Source organism: Phytophthora sojae (genome assembly GCF_000149755.1).
Source record: "Phytophthora sojae unplaced genomic scaffold PHYSOscaffold_2, whole genome shotgun sequence".
NCBI classification, from domain to species: domain Eukaryota; phylum Oomycota; class Peronosporomycetes; order Peronosporales; family Peronosporaceae; genus Phytophthora; species Phytophthora sojae.
The window spans coordinates 10,420,846-10,441,491 of record NW_009258116.1 but is presented as its reverse complement, the minus strand read 5'-3'; the positions used below and the strand labels follow the sequence as shown (position 1 = coordinate 10,441,491).

Genomic DNA, 20,646 nt, shown 5'->3' with positions numbered 1-20,646 from the left:
ACCATCGAATCGTTGGTACTTGCGAGTTTGCTTCATCGGCCTCCGTCCGTCCTTCCTTCCAGCACCCGTTGCCGCCCTCCCTCGAGTCCAGCTTGGCCATATCCACAGTTAAACAGACAAGACAGACGTAAACTCACAGCAGCACAGCAGGGTCTTCCGGGAAGGCTGTCCCAAGTCAGAAGAGTGTATTACAATGGCTCAACCCCAAAAGGGAGCGGCATGTAGACACAAGATCGATAGATATGATATCCACCTGCGCGTCACTGCACCTCGGTCACACCGCTTACTTGAGCGGGATGAAACGGGCAGCGCTCGTGGCGCCGATACCGGGGCGACCGTGGGTCACCGGCTTGTACGTGATGGCGAACTCACCAAGGTAGTGGCCGATCATCTCGGGCTGTCAGAAGTCACAACGCACACAGAGGCGTCAGTCCGTCACACCCCACAACCGTCATATCATATGATTATGACAAAAAGCTCCCTGGGTCGCCCCATACACAGAACGTCGTTAAAGGGGGTGGCAGCCGGGTGCATCCCAAAAAAGTCATATCGTGATATAACAAAATAGGATAACACCGCTCTTCGGGTCATAAGCCACGCACCCCCCCGAGAGCCGCGAGCGGTTCTGGAGACATACCTTGATCTCAATGCCGTTAAACTCCTTGCCGTTATACACGCCGACCACCGAGCCGATCATCTCGGGCACGATGATCATGTTACGCAGGTGGGTCTTGATGCCCTCGGGGCGCTCCATGGGCTTGGCAGCGGCCTTGGCCTTGCGCAGGCGCTTGATCAGGGCCATCGGCTTGCGCTTGAGGCCGCGCGAGAAGCGACGGCGGGCGCGGGCGTTCACCAGGTCCATCAGCTCCTCATGGTTCAGGTCCAAGAGCTTGTCCAGGTCCACGCCACGGTAGCTGAACTTGCGGAACGTGCGCTTCTTGCGCAGCGCAGCGAGCTCCAGGTTCTTGTCCTCCACGGATTGGTCAGCCATTGTTTCCAGTAATACGCGTCTCCGGAGTGCCCCAAGCGCAGAGCAGCCCCAGCCACCAGCGCCAATCGACTGGCTGGCAGCTTTTTACGTAAAAAGGAGAGCGTAATTACGTGTCTGAATTTATGACAAAAATTCCTTTAAGAATTGAAATCATTTGACTCGGACAATAATTGTTGGTGGCTACTTTGGTGTGCACCAGGTGTGTACAGGCCAATTGACCGGTTGGCTCGACGAGGTGATGGCGTATGTGGACTTGAATGTGCGCGCCACGGCGCGGGTGTCGGCGGGCGAGCTGCAGCGCTGTACGTTGCGATGATGCAATGGAGTTGATGCTGCAGAAAAATTGCGGACTGATTGTGGCCGCTGCATTTGCTGCCGACAGTGGGCTACGCGACTGTGTGCGTCAATGTGGACTGCGAAGGCAGCGAGAAGCCCAAGCCGGCGACGGCGCTGCCGGATCTGCCGCAGTCTGCGCAGAAGGACAAAGGTGGCAGGAGCGCCAAGAAGGCCAAGTTCTACACGGCTGCGCTCGGCAACGGACTGCAGCTGAAGGGCGACGCGGACGCGGCCGGGAAGAAGGAGCTGCCGAAGCAGCGCAAGCGCATCACGCTCAAGCTGGAGGAAGTTGCGGATGCACAGAAGCTGGTGAGCATTGAAATAACTGAAGCGGTGCCAAGCGTTGCTCGTGTACTCACTTTGCTGCGCATTCAACAGTTGGGATCGGATGTGGTCCAAGGATACGACGTCATCGCAGCGGAGGCGGCCACGCCCAAGGTGTTTCAGTTTCTGTGCGAGCAGGCCGACATCGACCTCATCACGTTCGATGTCACCAACCGGTTGCCGTTCCAGATCAAGCGGCCGTTGGTGCGTTGCATTGCTTGCGACGTTTGAAGGTTGGTCGCCGTGACTTATGACCTGCTTAACTTGTTTCTCCAGATCGCCGCTGCCATCAAGCGCGACATTCACTTTGAGATCACGTACACGCCGTGCCTGGGCGACACGGCAGGGCGGCGGTACTTCTTCTCCAACGCCAGCAACCTGGTCCGCCTCACGGGTGGAAAAAACCTCGTGTTCTCCAGCGGAGCTACGCGCGACATTCTGCTGCGTTCGCCCTACGACGTCCTCAACGTGGGGCTTCTGTCCGGCCTTAAGTATGGCCAAGCGCTCGACGCTATCTCCACATCGTGTCTGGCAGTACTGGAACACGCAGACAAGCGCAGAGGGATAACAGGAGGCGTGCAGGTGCAAGCCACGGAAAACGTAGCCATGGAATAAACTTATCTTGTTGGCTTGCAGTATTGAAGTTGCACCGGGTTACACTATATGGTCTATGATTCCATCGCCTCCGCCGAGTCGTCGTCATTGTCTTCAGCCTTCCGTTCCCGTGTGGGGGGCTCCTCCTCTGTCTTGGCGTCGTCCTGCATGTCCTCGTCGGCCGATCCCTTCTCCTCTGCGTCTTCACCTGCATCCTGTTCGTTTTCCTCAACGTCCGACGGCTCGTCCACCGACGCCATGCCTTCGTCCTCGTCGGCATCCTCCTCGTTCGTGTCAATCGCCACTTCATCCAGTCGCTCCTCAACCTCGTTGGTAGTCGCACCGCCCTCTTCCTCTTCAACCGCAGTCTTTTGGCTCTTTTTCCTGCTCGCGGCAGCCTTCGTCTCTGTATTGCATCAACCAGAAGCCCAAGAACAATGTGAGCAAGTAGAGCCGAGCTGTTTGAGCTATTGCGTATCTGACCCTGGAGGCAGGCCTCAATAGGCTCGATGAAGTGCTCAAAGTCCGCGTCTCTCAGCGTCTGCAGCACGTCCTTCAGTGTGATCGTGCTGCGCTTGTTGGCCACCGACGTCTCGTGCGCACTGCAACACGAGCAATGAATCCACGGTGAGTTAATCCACAATAGCCAAATGGATTGCAACGCGTGTGCCTCACGTACATGGACGCCAGATACAGCGTAAACACGCTGACTGCAGAGTTCAGTGTCTGCCGCGCATCCTTGGTCAAAATGGCGCGCTCGGGCAGCGCCTTCTTCACGGCGCGGGCCGTCAAACTCGCGGCGTGCTCCTGCTCCATTTTCGGCTAAAATATGCGGGAACGGCACGAACTTAGGGTTAAGTTCGATTTGATTTTTTAGTGGTGTGGTGGACACAAACTCAATAGTGTGGCCATTCGCGAAACTAAATCGCTGGATGGTGAGCGATAGCGCCAACCCCACCGGGGTGTCGGACGCGGAGCTGGCTGCGTGCGTCGCTACGCTGCAGAAGCTGCATGGTGAGGAAGCCCACCAGATTTTCCAGTCGTCGCCGCGCTTCAAGCCGCTGAGAACGGCGCTGGTGCCGCTCATTACGGACCTGCGCGCCAAGTTCTTCCACGGCAACTCGGCGGCCAGCGACAACTCGCGGCAGGAGCGCAAGCGGGCGAAGAAAGTGGAGCGCGCGAGGCAGAAGGCGCTGGACCAGCAGTATGTGAACAACACCAAGCTGCGTGCCGAGCGGCTGGCTCGACTGGCGGCGCTGCAGAAGCAGAACCCGCTGCTGGCCAACGTACCGGACGGAGTCGCGGCGGCGGGCGAGCCGATGCTGCTCAAGGAGAACGGAGAGGAAGAGAAGACGAAGGCTGCGGAGAAGGAGAAGGACGAGAAGGAGAACGAAACCGAGCAGCTGCACTACCACCGCGGGTGCTACACGTGCAAGGTCAAGTTCCGCAAGCTGCACCACTTCTACGACCGCATGTGTCCGTCGTGTGCGGAGCTCAACTACAAGAAGCGGCTGCAGAATGCGGATCTACGTGGACATATTGCAGTCGTCACGGGTGCGAGAGTGAAGATTGGTTACGAGATCACGCTCAAGCTGCTTCGTAGTGGCGCGATGGTTGTGGCCACCACGCGGTTCCCGAAAGACGCGGCCTTCCGGTACGCGAAGGAGAAGGACTTCGAGGCCTGGAAGGACAGGTTGCAGATCTACGGCATGGACTTCCGTGACCTGGGTGTGATCGACAAGTTCATGGACCATATCGAGGAGACTTTTGGGAGTCTGGACATCTTGGTCAACAACGCGACGCAGACGATTCGGCGCCCCGTGCACTACTTTAAGCACCTGATTGAGTGCGAGGTGGCCCCGGTCCCGGATGACATGGCTCAGGTCAACCAGATTCTGCGGGGCAACGCAAACCTTCTGGGTAGCGCTCCTGCGGCTGCCAACGTAGAGAGTGACAATGTGCCTGTCAACGGTGCTGCCATCGTTAGCGCGAATGGAGTCTCTTCGACGGCCATCTCCACCGGTGCGGCGTCCGCGCCAGCATCGGTGCACCTCTCGCAGATGCCCCTCGTTGCCGAGGACCAGCATTCCGAGGAAACGGCAGCCTTGTTCCCCAAGGGCCAGGTGGATAACAACCAGCAGCAAGTGGATCTGCGCACTTCGAATTCGTGGGTCCAGAAGATCAACCAGATCGAGACAATGGGTACGTTCATGGGCTTGCAGGTGCCCTGTGTATTGATGTTGATCCTAACCAGTGCTATGATTGTTTTTGCGCTATGACAGAGCTCGTGGAGGTGTTCGCGATCAACACGATGGCACCGTTCATCCTCAACAAGCGTGCGATCCCCCTCCTGGAGAAGGTAAGCGATATACTGCAGCGTTATGTGGAAACGATGTCTATCTGGTTCTGACATCTCTGTATTTTTGCTTGTCCAATGTTCAGAGCAAGAACCCGCGTCGGTTTATCATTAATGTCAGCGCCATGGAGGGTAAATTCTACCGCACCAAGACGGCGAACCACCCGCACACGAACATGGCAAAGGCTGCGGCGAATATGATGACGCGGACGTGCGCCGAGGACCTCGCTCGCAAGGGCATCTACATGAACTCGGTCGATACTGGCTGGATCAACGACGAGAACCCCCGCGACGTGGCCGTCCGCATTGCGGACACCCACAACTTCCAGACCCCGTTGGACGAGATCGATGCCGCAGCGCGTGTGCTGGATCCCATCTTCTCTCTGTTCCAGGAGGGCCACACGGACGAGCCTATCTTCGGTCAGTTCCTGAAGGACTACACTGTGTCAGAGTGGTAAACGATTCTGCGACCGGCTCCTTCATAGCAAAGAATGAGGGAATAGATTGCATGTGAACACTCTGATGTACATGACTCGCTTCGGTCCTACTCGCTCGAACTCCCTCCTCAGTAGAACACGGGCCGGAGAGGTTGCGGAGTGTGGAAGCGCGCTGGCTGGATCCAGAATCCCGGGCCCTCGTGCCGCACGAAGATGGCAGCGAGATAGGCACCGTGCTCGAGCCTGGTCATGCAGGCCTGCACGAAATCGTCCTTCTCGATGTGGTCGAGACTCTTGGTGATGCACATGTTCTGCAGCAGTGTGTTGGGCGCGAGGTCGTTGTCTCGGGCGAGCCCTCCAGCTGACGTTGCCAGGTAGGCCATCACGTCAAGCTTGAACCCTTGTTCGGTGAGCTGGCCTCGAGTCTGCGTCATCCACGTGGGGAAACTAGCAGCCACGGGGTACCGCTCCTGCGTAGAACGACGGACAAGGTTAGCTGGCTCACTGCAGACCTGACAGCGTTCTGTTGGCGTACCGAGAGCAGTGCAGACTCCTCAATGATGCCGCGCTCGTAGCCTGTCGGAATGTCACCAGGACGACGCATGGGCTCCATATTATCGCGTGGTGAGGCTTCTCCGGGTGTCTGCAAATTTGAAAGTGAGCAAGTGCGAGCTCCGTCGCCGGGTGATTTTTTCGTTCAGCGCCTGACATGGAGGACGCTTGAAGCCGCAGCCGAGATGGACCAAGCAGTCATCACGCCCAAGCAGTCATCAACAGCGCTAAGGCGCATTTTGTTTACATTTTGAATAGTCGCTGCGCCCCCAGCATCATGATTTGAATCAAATCCACAGTTTGCGGAATGAGCTCTCTCTCTCTCTCTACAGTCCGTGAAGCCATCGTGCAGCGTTAGCGAAGGTTCCTCCGCTACGAGTTGGTGTCCACTGCTATGGGCAGCGATGTAGAGTCAATCACCGGCAATTTTGCCGTTGTAGCGGAGCTCTCTCGCACCTCATCGTCCGCCTTCGCTGGTGTCGGCGGCGGCGGTGTTGTCACCTCCTGGGCAACATTCTCAGCAGGTGCATCTACCGGGGCCGCATCCTCCCCAGACTTAGTTGTCTCTGCTGCATCGGATTGCTGCTCTTGCTGCGGACTGGTCTCGCTTGGAGCTGCGGCGACTTCAACGGGCACAGCGCTCGTGATGTCGGCATCATTCGGCTGCTTTGCTTCTGGTTTGGCTTGCTCCAACTCTGCCGGCTCCTGCTCGTCCTCTTCCTCGTCGTCGAGTCGCACGATTTTATCAAGGACGACCGCCCGGCCGCTCCAGACCCAGGTCTCCCGCACTTTCAGAGTCTCGCCGCCGCCGCCGTCCTCCGATGCGCTGCGCGGAAGCACCTGTCGGTCGCGCAGCCACCACTTGCCGCGCCGGGCTCCTACCGCGGCGTGCTGCACGTAGACGCACTGCTCCTTCGGGGCTGTTGACGCCGTCGTGTCGCCCCCTCGCCGCTTCGACTTGGCGCTCTGGTCTCGCTGCGCCACCCGCTCGGGCTTCTGCTGGGGGCTGTCGGCGGCGGCAGCGGTGTTCTTCTTGCGCTCCTGCTCGAGCTGCAGCTTGAGCGCCTCCAGCTCGCGCTTGAGCGCCTCGACGTCGTCGGCCATGGTGCTTACGAGTCGCCCGTCTTGACGATCGTATGAACGTACCAACGTGTACGTTGTGAAGGGTTGCGTGGGATGTAGCCATGTGTAAGTTGATGTTGAAGGACCATCACTCCTGCGATTGAAGTTGCCCTTGGCCTGCAAAGGCATCTGAATCGAGCGAAGCATGCTCCTCATCGACGCGAACACCGCAGGACTCTCGTTGGCTCCAAAGCCGTCGTCGGCGAAGTATTTTGCCCCGCGATCCTGGGTCTTTCCGGCTGTATGTCCAAACGCATCGTCGCACTCCAATGTACGAATAACACTTGCACTTGTTCGTTTCGCTGGACTCGGTGCTTGTTGCAATTCACCACAGAGCTTCATGTGTACACGTCTACGTGGAGCTCCGCGGAGGGAACGGCTGCGTCTCGCCCCTGTGACACACGCTGTGCTGGGCCCCTATCCTGACGCGAGGGCAAGAAAGCTGCTGATTGCAGGCCGAGACGGCCACTGCCACTGCCTCGTCACAGCCAACGACGCTGAAAATCGCTGACGTCGTCTGCGCATCAACCATCATTGCCTATTAACCGACACTTGGCGATACTTATGTCCGTAGTGCCAGAGCCACTTCGACAGCGAGTCCACCAGCGGAGACCATGCCTGCTCCGTCGCGTCCTGGAGGACACCGAAAGATCCGCGCGTTAACCCATCTAACCCCAACTCTTATTCTGTATCCTACAGAATAAGCATTAAACTTGATTAAAGTATACTTCAAAACCTGTCAAAGATTTGCTGTTGGAAGCCCTTTCGCATCCTGAGGTCAAGACCGGTACGCATTGGTCGACAAAACAGCTACGAAGTGGGACATAACATCCTCAATGTATCCAACATGTGCCAGAATAGCGATCTTCTATTGGCTATGGCGAGCGTAGAGCACGCACAATACCTGTTAGCGATAAATACCCTCCAATGTTGCTAAATTTGTCACCTTTGGCGCAGACCACCAATTCTTGGTAGGAAGAGCACGTGGCAGCTCTCACGGCGAGAGAGCGCGGAGGAAGAAATCGCCCAGTTCCTAACTAACGGATTAGTGAGGAGGTACTGGGCGATTTCTCCTTGACGTCCATCATGCAACCCAGTTACAAGATACGTAAAGCTCACGACTAACCTTGTTACCTCACTCTTACGCCTCTTCCTCCTGTTCTCGCTTACGCTTACGGAATCTACTCTTGTTTCTCAGGCTCGCTGGAATTGTCTTGCCATCACCCCACGTGTCGTGCCAGATCTGAGCGCAGGTCAGTGTGTTCCCGCTCTCCCCTCGTCGTACTTGACGACAAAGCGGTACGCGGCCTCCGAATGCATCGCTGCACTGCGGACAGAAGTAGCTGGTCTCGAACGACATCGTCTTTGAGTCAGCAAATGTAGAGCACACTTTGCACAGGTACTGTCGGTGTTTGTACTGCTTCGCGGTGGAGTAGGAGCTGTCCGTGTTCGCTAACGTGTGACCTTGACGTGGGATTGGTACAGACACTAGGTCCTTTGCGTTGGGGTGGGTCTCGAAGTTGATCGTCCGCAGCGCCAAAAGCTGTGTGTGCAAGCGGCGCAAGTACTCAGCATGGGTAGGTGGCTTTTCTCCTCTTTTCTTGAGCACCCAGCAATGCACGATGTATCCATTGACGACAGCCATGTGAACGAGACACAGAAATAACTGCTTGTAGTACTTGCGCAGGGATATGCACCGCTGGATGCTGTAACGCTGAAGTCATAGCTGGTCGTGGACATCGACACCTCCCATGCCAAGGCCGTAGTCCACGACCAGCTGCGGACAAGGCACCGTGCTGCGCGTTCCATCTTTCTCCGTCCTCAGCACGCTAGTCACGTGGGTGCTGCACCCCGTGGCGAGCATGTTCACCGGCTTAGAGTCCATCCAGCTCAGTGCAACCAGTTCAGGATAGTCGTGAGCTTGTGCAATACGGTAGGTACCTCTTGTCATCCGCTGCGGGCGTTTGCTTTGCGTGAAATGGATCGGGCACCAGCCCAAGCGATCGATTCTCGTGGTGCCAACGTGATACAAGCCCATGCGGAGCAACTTCAAGCTCAGCGACACTGTGGAGTAGAAACTATCCGTCACAATCAAGCGCTTCATTGGCTGGTTGATCAGCGCTTTCGTGATGTTCCTCACGACAGCCTTTGGTCCCAGCCCCAATGTTTCTGTGGGCGCCTTCTTCTTTTTCTTCTTTGTCTTGTCTGCACCGCAGTAAATCTCAACTCTGTATGCATACAGAATACCATAGTTTATTCTGTAGGATCCGGATTACATGTAGTGGAATACAGAACAGGAAAACTCACCTAGAACAGTATGTGGTTTCAGGACAGCACGTCATGTAGAACTTCGTGCCGTACTTGCTGGGCTTGTCCGGCATGAAAATGCGCATGGGGTTGAACTTGCTGCGATTCGGCATCATTCCTTCGTCGAACGAGATGACCTTCCCCAGCCGATATCCACGACGAAACGTTTTCTCGACTGCTTGCAGCACCGGTCGAATTTTCCATGCCTTGTCAGCGTGGGCTCCGGTGTCCTCATTGTTGTTGAAGTGCAGGAACTTCATAATGTCTTCGAAGCGGCGGCGTTTCATGAAGCGTGAGAAGGTTCCGCGCGGAATAGCCCCATCCTCATCAGTACATCAGTGGTGAGCTAGGCCATCCCGAATTGGCGCCACAGCCCTAGCAAAGAGCAGCGCTACGACGTGCACGATCTCATGCGCTTGAATGGGCTTGAACTTGTTCAAGTCTGCTTCAATATCCTCCAGGTTAGGCACACTCACGCGCGGATCCTTGGCCTGTCGGGCTAGCAACTTCTCTCGGCGAGAGATTGTCATTGCCGGGATATTCTGCAGTCGGTAGAGCTCTGTCTCTTCAGCTATACGAACCCAGAGCTCCTTGGGCAGAAAGTAGAAGAACATGCCCAACGGGGAATCCGCGTAGGCGATAGCAGAACGGGTGGGGCCATATTTCCCGTCGTAATAGTCCGTTGCGGCGTCGACTTGGAGATTTCCTGAATCATCATAAAGATGGATAATACAGAATTAACACAACTGTACATCCACACATTCTGTACCATCCGGCTTACCGCTGTGCTCCTCATCGTAGGTTACCCAACCACTTTCCGCAATGGTCCGAAGATCGTCATCAGTCAAATCAAACGTCCCAGTGTCGAGATCACCTTCATTCATTTCCACGTCGTCTACGTCTTCTACACCTTCTGGAGCTATGGCGTTGTCGGTCATAACATCCTCATCATCCGCATCGGACTCGCAGTCGCTCAAATCAGCCGTCGCTACAACGCTCACGTCATCTTCAGCAGTCGGTCCAAACAGTCGTTCCTTGCGCAGCCCTTCCATGAAGTTGTCGCTGTCAAACACGTCCAGATCGATGAAGTCTTTGCACTGGTTGGGGGAATTGTCGGTCTCACTCCTGGCTTCTTCATCGTCGAACGGCCTCGATCTGTCTTCAGTAGGATCCGGAATAGCGTCGTGGGTCGCGCCACCTTGCTCTGTAGGATCCGGAGTAATGCCTTGTGCTGACGCCGTGTGATCGGTCACATCCAGAGTAGTAGCTTCCGCCCTACCAGCTTGGTCTGTAGAGTCCTCAGTAGCACCATCAACTTGCTCAGTATCCGCAGGAGAAGCTGAACGACGCACTGCATCCGGTTGGTTGGCATTAGCGGCCATACGATGCCCCATGTCGGCTTGATCAGTAGCATCCGGAATAGCAGCACCCACTCCATCACCCTGTTCTGTAGCATCCGTATTGGGGCCATTCACAGTCGATGGAGTCGCCATTGGTGTACATGCCGGGGCCAGCGAGACATGCGCAGTTGGACAGCAGGGGTGGCTCGTGGAGTCGCAGCAGCAATCGAGGCTGCATCCGTGTCCGTGCTCGTACTTCCAGCGGCTGGTTTAGGCATCCGGGCAGCTGGCGATGGTGCTGACTGACTAATAGCGGCGTACGACGCTTGCTTCCCAGCCGGGACCCGGGTCGACTTTCGAGCGCTGGGCACAGCGGTAGCGGGGAGATCAAGCCGACCAGATCGTCGTGCAAACGCCATGAGAGCCTCCTCACCTGGAGAAATACATCTATCGTTAGCATACACGTAATTATATACAAAACTTATGGTTACCCACCCTCAAAGAAGTCGATTCCACGTTTTGCTCCGTCGAGACGACCCTTGATCCCTGGCTTCACATAGCGGTGATCCTTCGCCACGCCGGTAGGCTTGCGTGCCTTCCAGCCTTCCTTGCATAGCTCGCGCCACAGCTGCTTGAACGTCTTTTCTCCGGGGCCGTTCATCGTTTCCGAAATGAGGGGAACAGTGGATGGCGGACACGCGGCAGATATTGGCTTTCGTACGAATTTTCAAACCTTTAAGGGATTTATATTGGTCTTTCTATTCTCGCCGCATAATCCCCGTCTATCTACCCATCACCAATCTGAATGGAAGATGTGTAAAGTGTTGGCCATACAAAAAGAAATATGGGACTTTTGAACTTGAAGCCAAGTTTGCAAGATATTTTGTCCTGTAATAATGCTTATTCTGTAGGATACAGAATACGGGGTTAGAGGGGTTAAGGACAGGCCGGCGGTTCGAAAAATGTAGCGCGAAGGTACAGCAAATGGCGCGATCAATTGCGGCCGCGCTTCAAGGGGATCTCTTGGCAGATCAGTCGCCAGGCCCATAACGGAATCTGCGAAGCTGTGGCGACGTGGGATTCAGTTAGCGCGTGCCGCGTGCGCAGCAGAGAGCGAGTGATTGATTGATTGAGTGAGAGGCAATGGGCGCCGCACAGTCCTGGTGCTGCGGGGTGAAGGGCAGGGAGGACAACCTGCTGCTGCCCGGCAAGCGGCGGCCCAACGGCTTCAAGCACGACCACGAGGTGCACGCCGTCACGTCGCGGCCGGCGTCAGCGCCACAGGTAGGATGCACTCACTGTACTACAGTGGGGTGTTAAGCTGCTGATGGAAGTGTGGTGATGGCAGCCGATCAAGCTGCAGGGCCCCGCGTACAGCAGCGGGAGGATGGAGGCCAAGTACGAGATGCTGGACGAAATCGGTGCGTTGTGCAGCGGCTGGGAATGATGTCAAGGAGGGAACTGACGGTGTTTGTGCGGATTGCAGGGCACGGAGGCACGTCGGTCGTGTACAAGTGCAGCGAGCGACGCACTGGGGTCGTCCACGCCTGCAAGATCATCGATCGGCGCGCCGTCGAGCGAGAGCACAACGTGTTGATGGAGCAGTTTCAAGTGCGTCGCGTGGATTAAACCATCCAGACCATACTTGTGCTTGCTGCATCGTATTCTTATTGCTGACGCTGATTTTGCTGCTGGTTTTGCGCCTGTAGGTCGAGATCCAAGTCTTGCAGTCGTTGAAGCACCCGAACATTATTCACATCGCAGACGTGTTCTTGTCCGAGTCAAAGATCTGCATGGTGCGTTAACGCGGAAGGCAACTGCTATATGATTGTTGTTTAGGTAATGATTGGTTGTGTGTTTTGTTCTGCGCAGGTGACGGAGTACATGAGCGGTGGGGAGTTGTTTGACTATGTCGTCGACAGGGGAACGCTGTCCGAGGTGGAAGCTAGCTCGATCGTTCGTCAGATTACGTCGGCCGTTGCCTACTTGCACGCACGCGGAATTATTCACCGGGACCTCAAGCCAGGTGCGTATATGAAGCGGCTGCGTTGTTCTGGGTAGTGCTAACGTCGTTTAACCTGTCACAGAAAACATCATGCTGACAAGCAAGTCGCGTGGAGCGGCTGTGAAGATCATTGATTTCGGGCTGGCGAAGTTGCTCGACGCGGATGACAAGACGGCATCGTTTCTAGGGACAAGAGGCTACCTCGCCCCCGAAATGCTGCAGCGCGAGGCATACTCCATGTCTGTAGACATGTGGGCGCTGGGTATCATCGTCTACGTGTTGCTCTGTGGCTGCCTGCCATTCGACGATGATGGGGGCAAGATCGCCAACGAGAAGGCAGCTCGGGTGCGTTACATTCTGTCGGGTCTATGCGAATGGGATATTGTTAAAGATTCCTTACCATCATTATGTGTAGGCAAAGTTTGGACTGCGCTTCCCACGCTGGGCCAGTGGTCTGTCCGAGAGCGCGAAGGATCTACTCCGACATTTGCTTGGTAGGCCAACGACTGTTTCGATCATAGTCCCGAAAGTATCAGCTCGAACTCACCTACTACTTGGCTGTGTGCTTTTACAGAGGTGGACTCGAGCGACCGATGTACGGCGGAGCAGGCGCTGGCACATCCGTGGGTCACGGGTGCGCGCACGCCCAACAAGTTCCTCAAATCGCCCAACTACCTCCGCTCGATTAAGCAGGAGCAGATCAGCCAGAAGATGAACGGACGCATGCCATTCGCGAACGGCAACGGCGTGGAGGTGTGCAACCGCAACACCAACAGCAATGGGCTGGCGATCAGCGTCCGGAGACAGTCTCGCTGATCGCACCAAGTTCGTCAGCCGAGCACTATGTAGAATTTGTATGATCCAAGCTGAAGCCATATCGATTTTGCCGTGCGTGCGTGCGTTCATTCATGTCGCACGAAGGTGATCCGTGTTACGCGTACCTTCGCGCGACCTCCCGCGTTGCTTCACCCAACGCAAGCCGGCCCGGCGCTCACTTCTCATTTGTCTCGCCGAGTCCGCACGCGCCGCGCCGTCCAAGAAGAAGAGCAGCCCTCCAGCGCCTGCGCAAAGCACGTGACCGCACAGAGGAGATCCGTGCCTTTAATCTGCCGGCGGTCTGGAGTCCAACAGAGCTCTGTGAGGCGCAATCCCAGCGACTCCGACTGTGCATAGACCCTCGCGTCTGTAGCCTTTTGCTTGCTTTATTCTGTATCAATCGCGGCCAAGATGCGGCGCTCCACGCGCCTAGAAGCCGCGTCGGGCGCGCGCGCCCCGCGGATGTCCAAACTGATCGCGCAACACGCGCAGCGCGTGCGTCAGGTCCGTCCTCCATAGCGCACCCCATAGACCCTCAAACTTGATAGACAGAAGCGCCCATATGAGGCTGCCGTAGACGCTAGAAGGAGATCTGACCGGCCCTTTGCTTGTTCACTTTATTGCTTGGCCGTACGTAGGGCGCAGACGAGTCTGAGGACGAGTGGAAGCCCGACGGAGACGAGGAGGAGGCTAGTGACGAGGACGGGGAGCTCTCGGACTCAGCCTCCTCGGAGGAGGAGATGGCCAAGCGCCGATCCAAGGCTCGAGTTAACAAGAGGAAGGTCATTGACAGCGACAGCTCCGACCAGGAGAAGAAGACGGCGCCCTCTCGCGCCAAGATGAAGATGAAGAAGGTCAAGCGCTCCACGAAGATGCTGGCCACGCCGCCGCCGATGACCAAGATGAACCAATCAGCCGCTGCGGCAGTCAAGCGCGTCGCGGCGGCGGCGAAGACAGAGCCGAAGCGCAATGGAGCAGGTGCGCCGCATTCCGCCGTGAAGGTGAAGGACGAGGTGCCGGACGTTCACCGACGACCGGTGAAGCAGCAGAAGCGCGCCAATATGCAAGTGAGTGTAAGTGCGGAGCGCAGGGCCCAGCAGACGACGGTCTCGTACAGCGGCGTGCCGTCGAACCACACGTTGGACAACTTTTTCGATGAGATTCTGGAGTGGAAGTTCTACGAGGCGCTGAGGCGAGAGACGCAGAGCAGCCACTCGTACAACACGGTGAATGACGGCTCGGAGGAGGGCGAGGTGGAGATGGAGGCGGTGGAGAAAGTGCCGAGCAAGTTTCGCTCGTATGAACATTACTTCTCGGTGTGGAAGCCCCTGGCGCTCGAAGAAGTGCAGGCGCAGACGATCAACGCCGTGACGACGGATCATCCCAACCCTGTACCGGTTACAGTGAAAGGGTTTGGAGCCACGTTCATCTCGAAGAGCTGCAAGATCCGTGTTGACCCGAAGAAGCAGAATGTCCCTGGTATGCGGCGCAAGGGCGGCTGGGAGAACCTCTCGGATTTGTTCATGAACGATTTAGTGCTTATTACACCAGACCCTGACTACTTCCGCAAGGCCCTGGCTTCATCTAAAGGGGTAAAAGTTGAGTCGAACAGCGACGGTGCGGCAGATATTCCTCCAGTTGGCTACTTGGCGATTGTGGCTACTCAGAGAGCGTCGAAGGAGGGGCTGACCATGACGATTTTGAGGTCCGGGTGGGGAGCCTTGGAGAAGGAGGAGAATAATTACCTCTTCAAGCTCAACAATCTCGTCACGAGTGTCCGCGAGTTCCGTGCGCTGTGTGACTGCAGCCATTACGGTCTGATGCCGTTGCTCCTGTCAGGTGAACACAGGCAGGGGACGATGCAGCTTGATTCTCTGGGTCTTAAGTACGTTCAGTGGCTCTCACGAACCTTTAACGAATCTCAGCGAGAGGCCATCACAGCCGCAGCTACATCAGAGGGGTTTACACTTATCAAGGGACCTCCGGGAACGGGCAAGACCACCACACTCAAAGGGTTGCTGAACTCGCTGCATTTACGCGAATACAATCGATATTACAACGCCGTCCTGGATGTGGCACGTCGACCTGACAGCGAGACAGCCAAAGCGTGGGCTCAGGTCGGGAATGAAAAGCCACACATCTTGGTTACAGCTCCATCTAATGCCGCTGTCGACAATATCGTGAGCAAAGTGATCGAAGAAGGATTCTGCGACGGAGAAGGGCGAAGATACTTCCCCAAAATTGTTCGAGTTGGGCGAGGATTGGTACGTCAATTGTGTGGTTTGTTGACTAGTTGCATCGATAACTTACATTGCTGTTTTTCGTTCAGAGCGCAAATGTTCAAAGCGTTGGTCTGGAAAATCAAGTCGACCAAATCTGTAGCCAGCCGTTGGACGTTCTCGAGGGTCAAATTGGTCGCTTACGACACGAGCTGATGGTGGTACGTAAATCTATCTTGCTGGGTTTTACTTATGCCAGGCATAACCCTTTAACACGTTCAATTGGTTACAGGTGGAGCGGGATTCGCTAATTCTTAGAGACCAGCTGAGGGGAATTGTTGCTTGGATTGAAAATGATCCTGTAAAAGCGTTAGAGGAGGTAGCCCAAGCTGCTGCACAACAGAACCAAGCTGCGGCCCCAGCGCCTATCGCTGATGAGTCGTCACGATCTCCTCCTCCCCCGCCACCGCTTGATCTACCCCCTGTATCTGCGGAGGATAACGCACCGTCGTCGCCTTCACCACCGCCACCACCGCCACATTCAGCATATCCAGATTCGCCGCCTCCACCTCCGTCACCTCCCGCACCTGGATTCGTGAGCGAGGTTCCATCACCTGGGGCCAGAAGCTCTGAATACACCCCCAGCGTTGGTGCGTTCGAAAGTGGGGAAGACGCTACCGATATGCCCGAAGAAGAGGAGGAAGAAGACGAAGAATTTCCTGCCTCTTTCGGAGCCCCCCCCCCGGCTTGGGACGAGCAGCAGGACATCTTCAATGCAGAGGCCAGCGGAAAAGCCTTGAACGCGTTCCTGGATGACGGCAGCAACTCTGAAGAAGACGAGCCGCTTCCGGTTGGAGGCAACGCGAACAAACCCGAAGATCAGGAGGAACACGACGAGCCGTTTCCTCCGCCGACGAATGTGCACGAGTCTGCTGCTGGCGAGTCAAATAGTCATCAAGGCGGCATCGGGTCTGCAACTGAGCCTATTCAAGTCGATGGTGATGAAGGCAACGATACACCCGAGCAGGACGAGCCCCTGCCAGTCCAAGCACCAAGCGTTGCGGTCCACAGACAAGTAGAAAATCTGTCGTTGATGCCGAGCCAGCCAAACCATGATGGTGGCGTTATGGTGAACTCACCCCACGGTTCATTCCCGTCTTCTCCGCCGCCCCCTCCACCTCCCCTGTCACCCCCGCCTCCACCGCCTCCACTGTCACCTCCGCCGAATGATTTCCCTGACGATCGGCATCGCCCCTCATCTCCGACCATTATGATGCCCCAGTCTCCCCGTGTACCGCCGCTTGCAGCACCTGATGCGGCTCGTGAAATTAAGGATTGGGGTCCCATCGACTACTCACGGTATCCTCCTTACGTTGCAATGGCTCAGCGGATCAACGGCTGTTTGGAAAAGCTCTCGGAGGTACGATATATGCTTGGCCCTAACTATTTATTATTCCTTGCCACTGACATTCATGGCTTGCTCTTCCATTAGGTCAAACTGGAGCTGCAGCGGTACGAGTTTGCTCGAAAAGCAGTGAGCGAAACACGGGGGAAACAGTCGCAGTCCACGCGGCAATCACTGGAGGTTTCCTTCCTGGATACAGCACACATCGTGTTCACGACATTAAGCAGCGCAGGTGTTGCTGCTTTGGATGCAAGCGCTCGATACGATGTATTGGTCGTGGATGAAGCTGCACAAGCTGTTGAGCTGTCCACCATTATCCCTATGAAGTACGTTCTACACTTTCGGGTATTGCACTCAATATTTTACTGATATGTGCATCATGTTTTGGAAACTAGATTTGGAAGCAAACAGTGCGTGCTAGTCGGCGATCCACAGCAGCTTTCAGCTACAGTCTTCTCTCGCAACAGTGGTCAATCATTGTACCAGCGAAGTCTATTCGAGCGACTGGAAACCTGTGAGCATCCCGTGTACATGCTGCGAACGCAATACCGAAGGTATGTCTACGTGGTAATGAATGTGCGGCGACACGAACTAATGTGCATTTTGTGTTTCGTACTTTTCTAGCCACCCCATGATATCAGATTTTCCACGGAGTTACTTCTACGACGGCAAGCTTCAAGATGGAGAAAATGTGAAGGGCGATGCGTACGTGAAGCCATACCACAACTTAGGCGCATCATTCCTGCCGCTGGTGTTCTGGAATCTGCTCAGCAGTCGTGAAAAGACGACCAAATCTGTCTCGCGCATGAACGTCGGTGAAGCGGAGCTAGCGGTGAATTTGTATCTCACCTTGAAGAATTCGTGCCCCCCGGACGCGATCGCTGGAAAGGTTGGCATGATTACTCCGTACAGTCAGCAAATGGAGGAGCTGAGGAATCGGTTCCGCCGCACACTGGGCGATCGCTACGAGCAAGAGGTCGAGATCAATACTGTCGACGGTTTTCAAGGACGCGAAAAGGACATTATCATCCGTACGTTGGCTCTGGCATATATATTGCTTGACTTCGAGTTTCTAACGATGTGCTCACGCAATGCTTGACCAGTATCTACCGTCCGAGCCGATCCGAAGGCCGGTGTTGGTTTCCTAAACGACATTCGCCGCATGAATGTGGCATTAACTCGAGCGAAGTTCGCGTGCTATGTGATCGGAAAGGAGAACACTCTGCGCTCCTCAAAGCCGTGGTCGGCCCTGCTGGACCACGTGTACAATAAGCACTGTATTGTGCATGTCGAAAGCCCGCAATGCAACCTGCTCACACTCAAGCCGATGGAACGACCAGCTGAAACATCAAGGAATCACCCAGCAGCACCGAGGAATCCTCATTATCAGCGTCAGGGACCCCAGCAGCATCAACCCTCCCAGTATGATATGAGCCAGCCGATGTCTTCAGGCCCCCAGCCACCTTTTGGACAGACAAACAACGGTTGGAGAGGCAAGGGACGAGGAAACGACGGAGGGCGCGGCTCGCGACGCGGCAACCAACGCCGTGGCAATCGAGGAAGAGGCCGAGGATCGCCAAACCAACAGTTTGCACCGCATCAGTTTCCACCGCAGCAGTTCGCACCGCAACAACAATTCCAGCAGGGCCCTGGCCCGCAATACGCAAATCAAGGTCCTCCGGGCGGATATGGCCAGCCCCCACAGATGAATATGCAGATGCAGCGCGCTAGACCTCCTGCGCAAAACGGGCCGCCCCAGCAACAGCCACCACCAGGATACTATGCCCCCCGTGACCCTGCTCCAGCTTTTCGACCGCCTCCAATGCAAGTACCACAAGGAGCTCCTTACGGTAACCCTCCTCCTGCTTTTCCGCGTCCAGTGAATGGCGCTGCAGGACGTGGAAATGCGAATCCTCGAGATCCTCGGCAACGTGCGGGGAGGGGAGCTGGAAACCCGGCATTTGGAAGCTGACCATGGTTGATCTCTAATAGTTTTGATATACTCTAATTGTGATTTAGAGGCTGGTGATCCTCGACTCTGGGCCCGCTGGCTGTAAATAGATGCAGACTTCGCGCTGGTGCTTACTGGAGTGGTGAACTTTTGGTCGACGACACGAAAGCCTCTGTCTGGTTGTGTCTCGCGTTGCAGTGGCCAAGGCTTAACAATCGTAGTGCGTCACCACCATGCCGATCCATCAGAAGTTCGTGTTCCCCATGAGGGAAACAATGCCGTTTTTCGTGAGTTCGTTGCGCGCCGTCGACGACTGGAAACGAATTCACGCAAAGCGCGCAGACGCGATCACGCAAGCGGAACTCGAAGCCAACGCGAAGTACGTCAAGAGCCCGTTCGCTCGCTCGATGAACGTTGAAGACCTGCTGCGCTTCTTGGACGACACCGTGCTGGATATCAACTTCATGGTGCAACTTCCGTCGATTGAAAAGTGCCTTGAGAGGTGGTGGAGGCTCTACGCACGCGACAAGCAAGCCATCGACCAGGATATCGTAAGTCTTGCCATACAACTTTTGCTGCATGATGCGTACTGATTGTGGGTTTCTAGCTGCGCAACGTATACTACGATCTAGCTTTCGTGCTTGTAGAGGCGAAGACGGAGGCGATCCACAAGAACTCGGTGTCCATGATCATGCGATCCAGTTGGACGAAATGGAGCTCAAAAGAGCCCCCACTAGGCAAAAGCGAGTTTTTTCGCCTGCTTTTCATTCTTGCACACCTGGTAGGACTTGTCAGTTTGAGGATTGTTGATGCATGCACTAAACTTCCGCTACTGTTGCGCAGATGACAGCAACAGATCGGTTAGGTGACTACGTTGTCTTCTTTCACGATACGATGGGTAAAATTTCAAGCAACTATCGCCAGAAGCAGATCCGGACGGAGCAGCACAGTCGAAGGCCGAGGATCCGGCGCAAGTCGACGCTGGACGAAATATTCAAGAACGGGGGCCCCATTTCGCCGAAGCTAGTCTCGGAACGAGATCGAGTGCAGCCTGCTACGCTTTCTCACTCGGGCGCTTCTCCTAACCAGGTACTGAACGTGCAGATGGGTCGAGTGCCGATCCAAACCGAAGGTAACAAAATGTTCGCACTACTTGAGTGTTCTGGCGCCCGTCACCTGACTGTTAAGTTTTGAACTGCTGCATCCTGTAGCCAACCTCTCTGACGACGAAGATCAAGGAGGCGATTGCTTCGTGGAACTTTTGGAACGCAAATCACGGTATCAACGTGTCGTTGTTGACCCACTTTTGAATGACCGACGCTTCCAAGAGAAGCTTAGGCACCCTGGTCGCGGTGTGAATACCAACACGACCTCGATGAACAACATGCTGGCCGCCTTGAACCCGGTGAGCAACAAATACTGCCCGCCTCTAATGGCGTCACGACTGAGGACAAAAGCGACCCCGAGCCCGTCACGCAGCAATGCATTGCACCAGTCGTCCACTTCTGCGATTCCAACAGCCTCCACGAGTTCAACCAACCAAACGTCTAGCTCGTTACCGAACGGCTCGAACAATGTCCAGGGTACTCTGACTGCAAGTGATCAAAAACTTCACCAATCAAGAAGCACTCCAGCTATCGTGGATAAACACAGCGCAAGCAGACTAGATGCAGCCTGGAACACCTCGATATCAACTGATACCTTAGAAACACCTCGTGAGGAAGAGCTCCTGCGACGAAGTTTATCTCGAGTTACGCTGAAAACGCGCGTTGATCGCAACAGGGTGGCGGGAGAAGAACGACTCAAGAACAGAGGCCATGAAACTCCGTGGCACTCACCGAAGAAGGGACAAGACGAGAAGAAGGGCATTTACCTGGCCATTTCAACGTGA

At 55.6% G+C, this 20,646-nt stretch overlaps 11 protein-coding genes across 11 annotated transcripts; 5 read left to right on the top strand and 6 right to left on the bottom strand.

Moving 5' to 3' along the window:
* Window positions 1-149: 149 nt before the first annotated feature.
* PHYSODRAFT_354107 (hypothetical protein) lies at window positions 150-1,003 on the bottom strand. The gene is made up of 2 exons (XM_009523071.1): window positions 638-1,003; window positions 150-397 (listed from the first exon to the last, which is right to left on the bottom strand). The coding sequence occupies exons 1-2, from the start codon at window positions 989-991 to the stop codon at window positions 284-286; spliced, it is 468 nt and encodes a 155-aa protein (XP_009521366.1). The 5' UTR covers window positions 992-1,003; the 3' UTR covers window positions 150-283.
* Window positions 1,004-1,229: 226 nt separating this feature from the next.
* Window positions 1,230-2,266, top strand: PHYSODRAFT_327005 (hypothetical protein; the record flags this gene model as incomplete). Its single annotated transcript, XM_009523070.1, has 4 exons — window positions 1,230-1,293; window positions 1,374-1,636; window positions 1,706-1,855; window positions 1,928-2,266. 4 exons carry the CDS (start codon window positions 1,230-1,232, stop codon window positions 2,264-2,266), a joined length of 816 nt encoding a protein of 271 aa, XP_009521365.1.
* An 83-nt stretch (window positions 2,267-2,349) lies between these two features.
* Window positions 2,350-3,061, bottom strand: PHYSODRAFT_407629 (hypothetical protein; the record flags this gene model as incomplete). The annotated part of the gene is made up of 3 exons (XM_009523069.1): window positions 2,350-2,651; window positions 2,729-2,847; window positions 2,925-3,061. Coding segments are annotated over 3 exons (558 nt in total), but the record flags the coding sequence as incomplete, so codon positions are not given.
* A 195-nt stretch (window positions 3,062-3,256) lies between these two features.
* Window positions 3,257-5,059, top strand: PHYSODRAFT_254279 (hypothetical protein; the record flags this gene model as incomplete). The annotated part of the gene is made up of 4 exons (XM_009523068.1): window positions 3,257-3,259; window positions 3,286-4,447; window positions 4,528-4,604; window positions 4,688-5,059. 4 exons carry the CDS (start codon window positions 3,257-3,259, stop codon window positions 5,057-5,059), a joined length of 1,614 nt encoding a protein of 537 aa, XP_009521363.1.
* A 1-nt stretch (window position 5,060) lies between these two features.
* On the bottom strand, window positions 5,061-5,667 carry PHYSODRAFT_285144 (hypothetical protein). The gene is made up of 2 exons (XM_009523067.1): window positions 5,574-5,667; window positions 5,061-5,508 (listed from the first exon to the last, which is right to left on the bottom strand). The coding sequence occupies exons 1-2, from the start codon at window positions 5,649-5,651 to the stop codon at window positions 5,167-5,169; spliced, it is 420 nt and encodes a 139-aa protein (XP_009521362.1). The 5' UTR covers window positions 5,652-5,667; the 3' UTR covers window positions 5,061-5,166.
* Window positions 5,668-5,962: 295 nt separating this feature from the next.
* On the bottom strand, window positions 5,963-6,694 carry PHYSODRAFT_479540 (hypothetical protein; the record flags this gene model as incomplete). Its single annotated transcript, XM_009523066.1, has 1 exon — window positions 5,963-6,694. The coding sequence occupies one exon, from the start codon at window positions 6,692-6,694 to the stop codon at window positions 5,963-5,965; it is 732 nt and encodes a 243-aa protein (XP_009521361.1).
* Window positions 6,695-9,061: 2,367 nt separating this feature from the next.
* On the top strand, window positions 9,062-9,232 carry PHYSODRAFT_411919 (hypothetical protein; the record flags this gene model as incomplete). Its single annotated transcript, XM_009523065.1, has 1 exon — window positions 9,062-9,232. A coding segment is annotated over one exon (171 nt), but the record flags the coding sequence as incomplete, so codon positions are not given.
* Window positions 9,233-9,354: 122 nt separating this feature from the next.
* Window positions 9,355-10,071, bottom strand: PHYSODRAFT_479167 (hypothetical protein; the record flags this gene model as incomplete). The annotated part of the gene is made up of 2 exons (XM_009523064.1): window positions 9,355-9,725; window positions 9,801-10,071. 2 exons carry the CDS (start codon window positions 10,069-10,071, stop codon window positions 9,355-9,357), a joined length of 642 nt encoding a protein of 213 aa, XP_009521359.1.
* Window positions 10,072-10,846: 775 nt separating this feature from the next.
* On the bottom strand, window positions 10,847-11,020 carry PHYSODRAFT_487715 (hypothetical protein; the record flags this gene model as incomplete). The annotated part of the gene is made up of 1 exon (XM_009523063.1): window positions 10,847-11,020. One exon carries the CDS (start codon window positions 11,018-11,020, stop codon window positions 10,847-10,849), a length of 174 nt encoding a protein of 57 aa, XP_009521358.1.
* Window positions 11,021-11,428: 408 nt separating this feature from the next.
* PHYSODRAFT_555588 (hypothetical protein) lies at window positions 11,429-13,180 on the top strand (the record flags this gene model as incomplete). The annotated part of the gene is made up of 8 exons (XM_009523062.1): window positions 11,429-11,643; window positions 11,708-11,780; window positions 11,846-11,970; window positions 12,069-12,155; window positions 12,232-12,385; window positions 12,447-12,709; window positions 12,780-12,858; window positions 12,939-13,180. Exons 1-8 carry the CDS (start codon window positions 11,503-11,505, stop codon window positions 13,178-13,180), a joined length of 1,164 nt encoding a protein of 387 aa, XP_009521357.1. The 5' UTR covers window positions 11,429-11,502.
* Window positions 13,181-19,018: 5,838 nt separating this feature from the next.
* PHYSODRAFT_487446 (hypothetical protein) lies at window positions 19,019-20,646 on the top strand (the record flags this gene model as incomplete). The annotated part of the gene is made up of 6 exons (XM_009523061.1): window positions 19,019-19,306; window positions 19,363-19,536; window positions 19,599-19,887; window positions 19,967-20,192; window position 20,338; window positions 20,482-20,646. The coding sequence occupies 6 exons, from the start codon at window positions 19,019-19,021 to the stop codon at window positions 20,644-20,646; spliced, it is 1,143 nt and encodes a 380-aa protein (XP_009521356.1).

What these genes read in the sequence shown, in the direction of transcription:
- PHYSODRAFT_285144 (XM_009523067.1), bottom strand. Translation starts at nt 5,651, where the DNA reads ATGGAGCCCATGCGTCGTCCTGGTGACATTCCGACAGGCTACGAGCGC. An exon ending in AGGAGTCTGCACTGCTCTCG is followed by an intron (nt 5,509 to 5,573) that starts GTACGCCAACAG and finishes CGTTCTACGCAG; the next exon opens with GAGCGGTACCCCGTGGCTGC.
- PHYSODRAFT_354107 (XM_009523071.1), bottom strand. Translation starts at nt 991, where the DNA reads ATGGCTGACCAATCCGTGGAGGACAAGAACCTGGAGCTCGCTGCGCTG. An exon ending in TTAACGGCATTGAGATCAAG is followed by an intron (nt 398 to 637) that starts GTATGTCTCCAG and finishes GACTTCTGACAG; the next exon opens with CCCGAGATGATCGGCCACTA.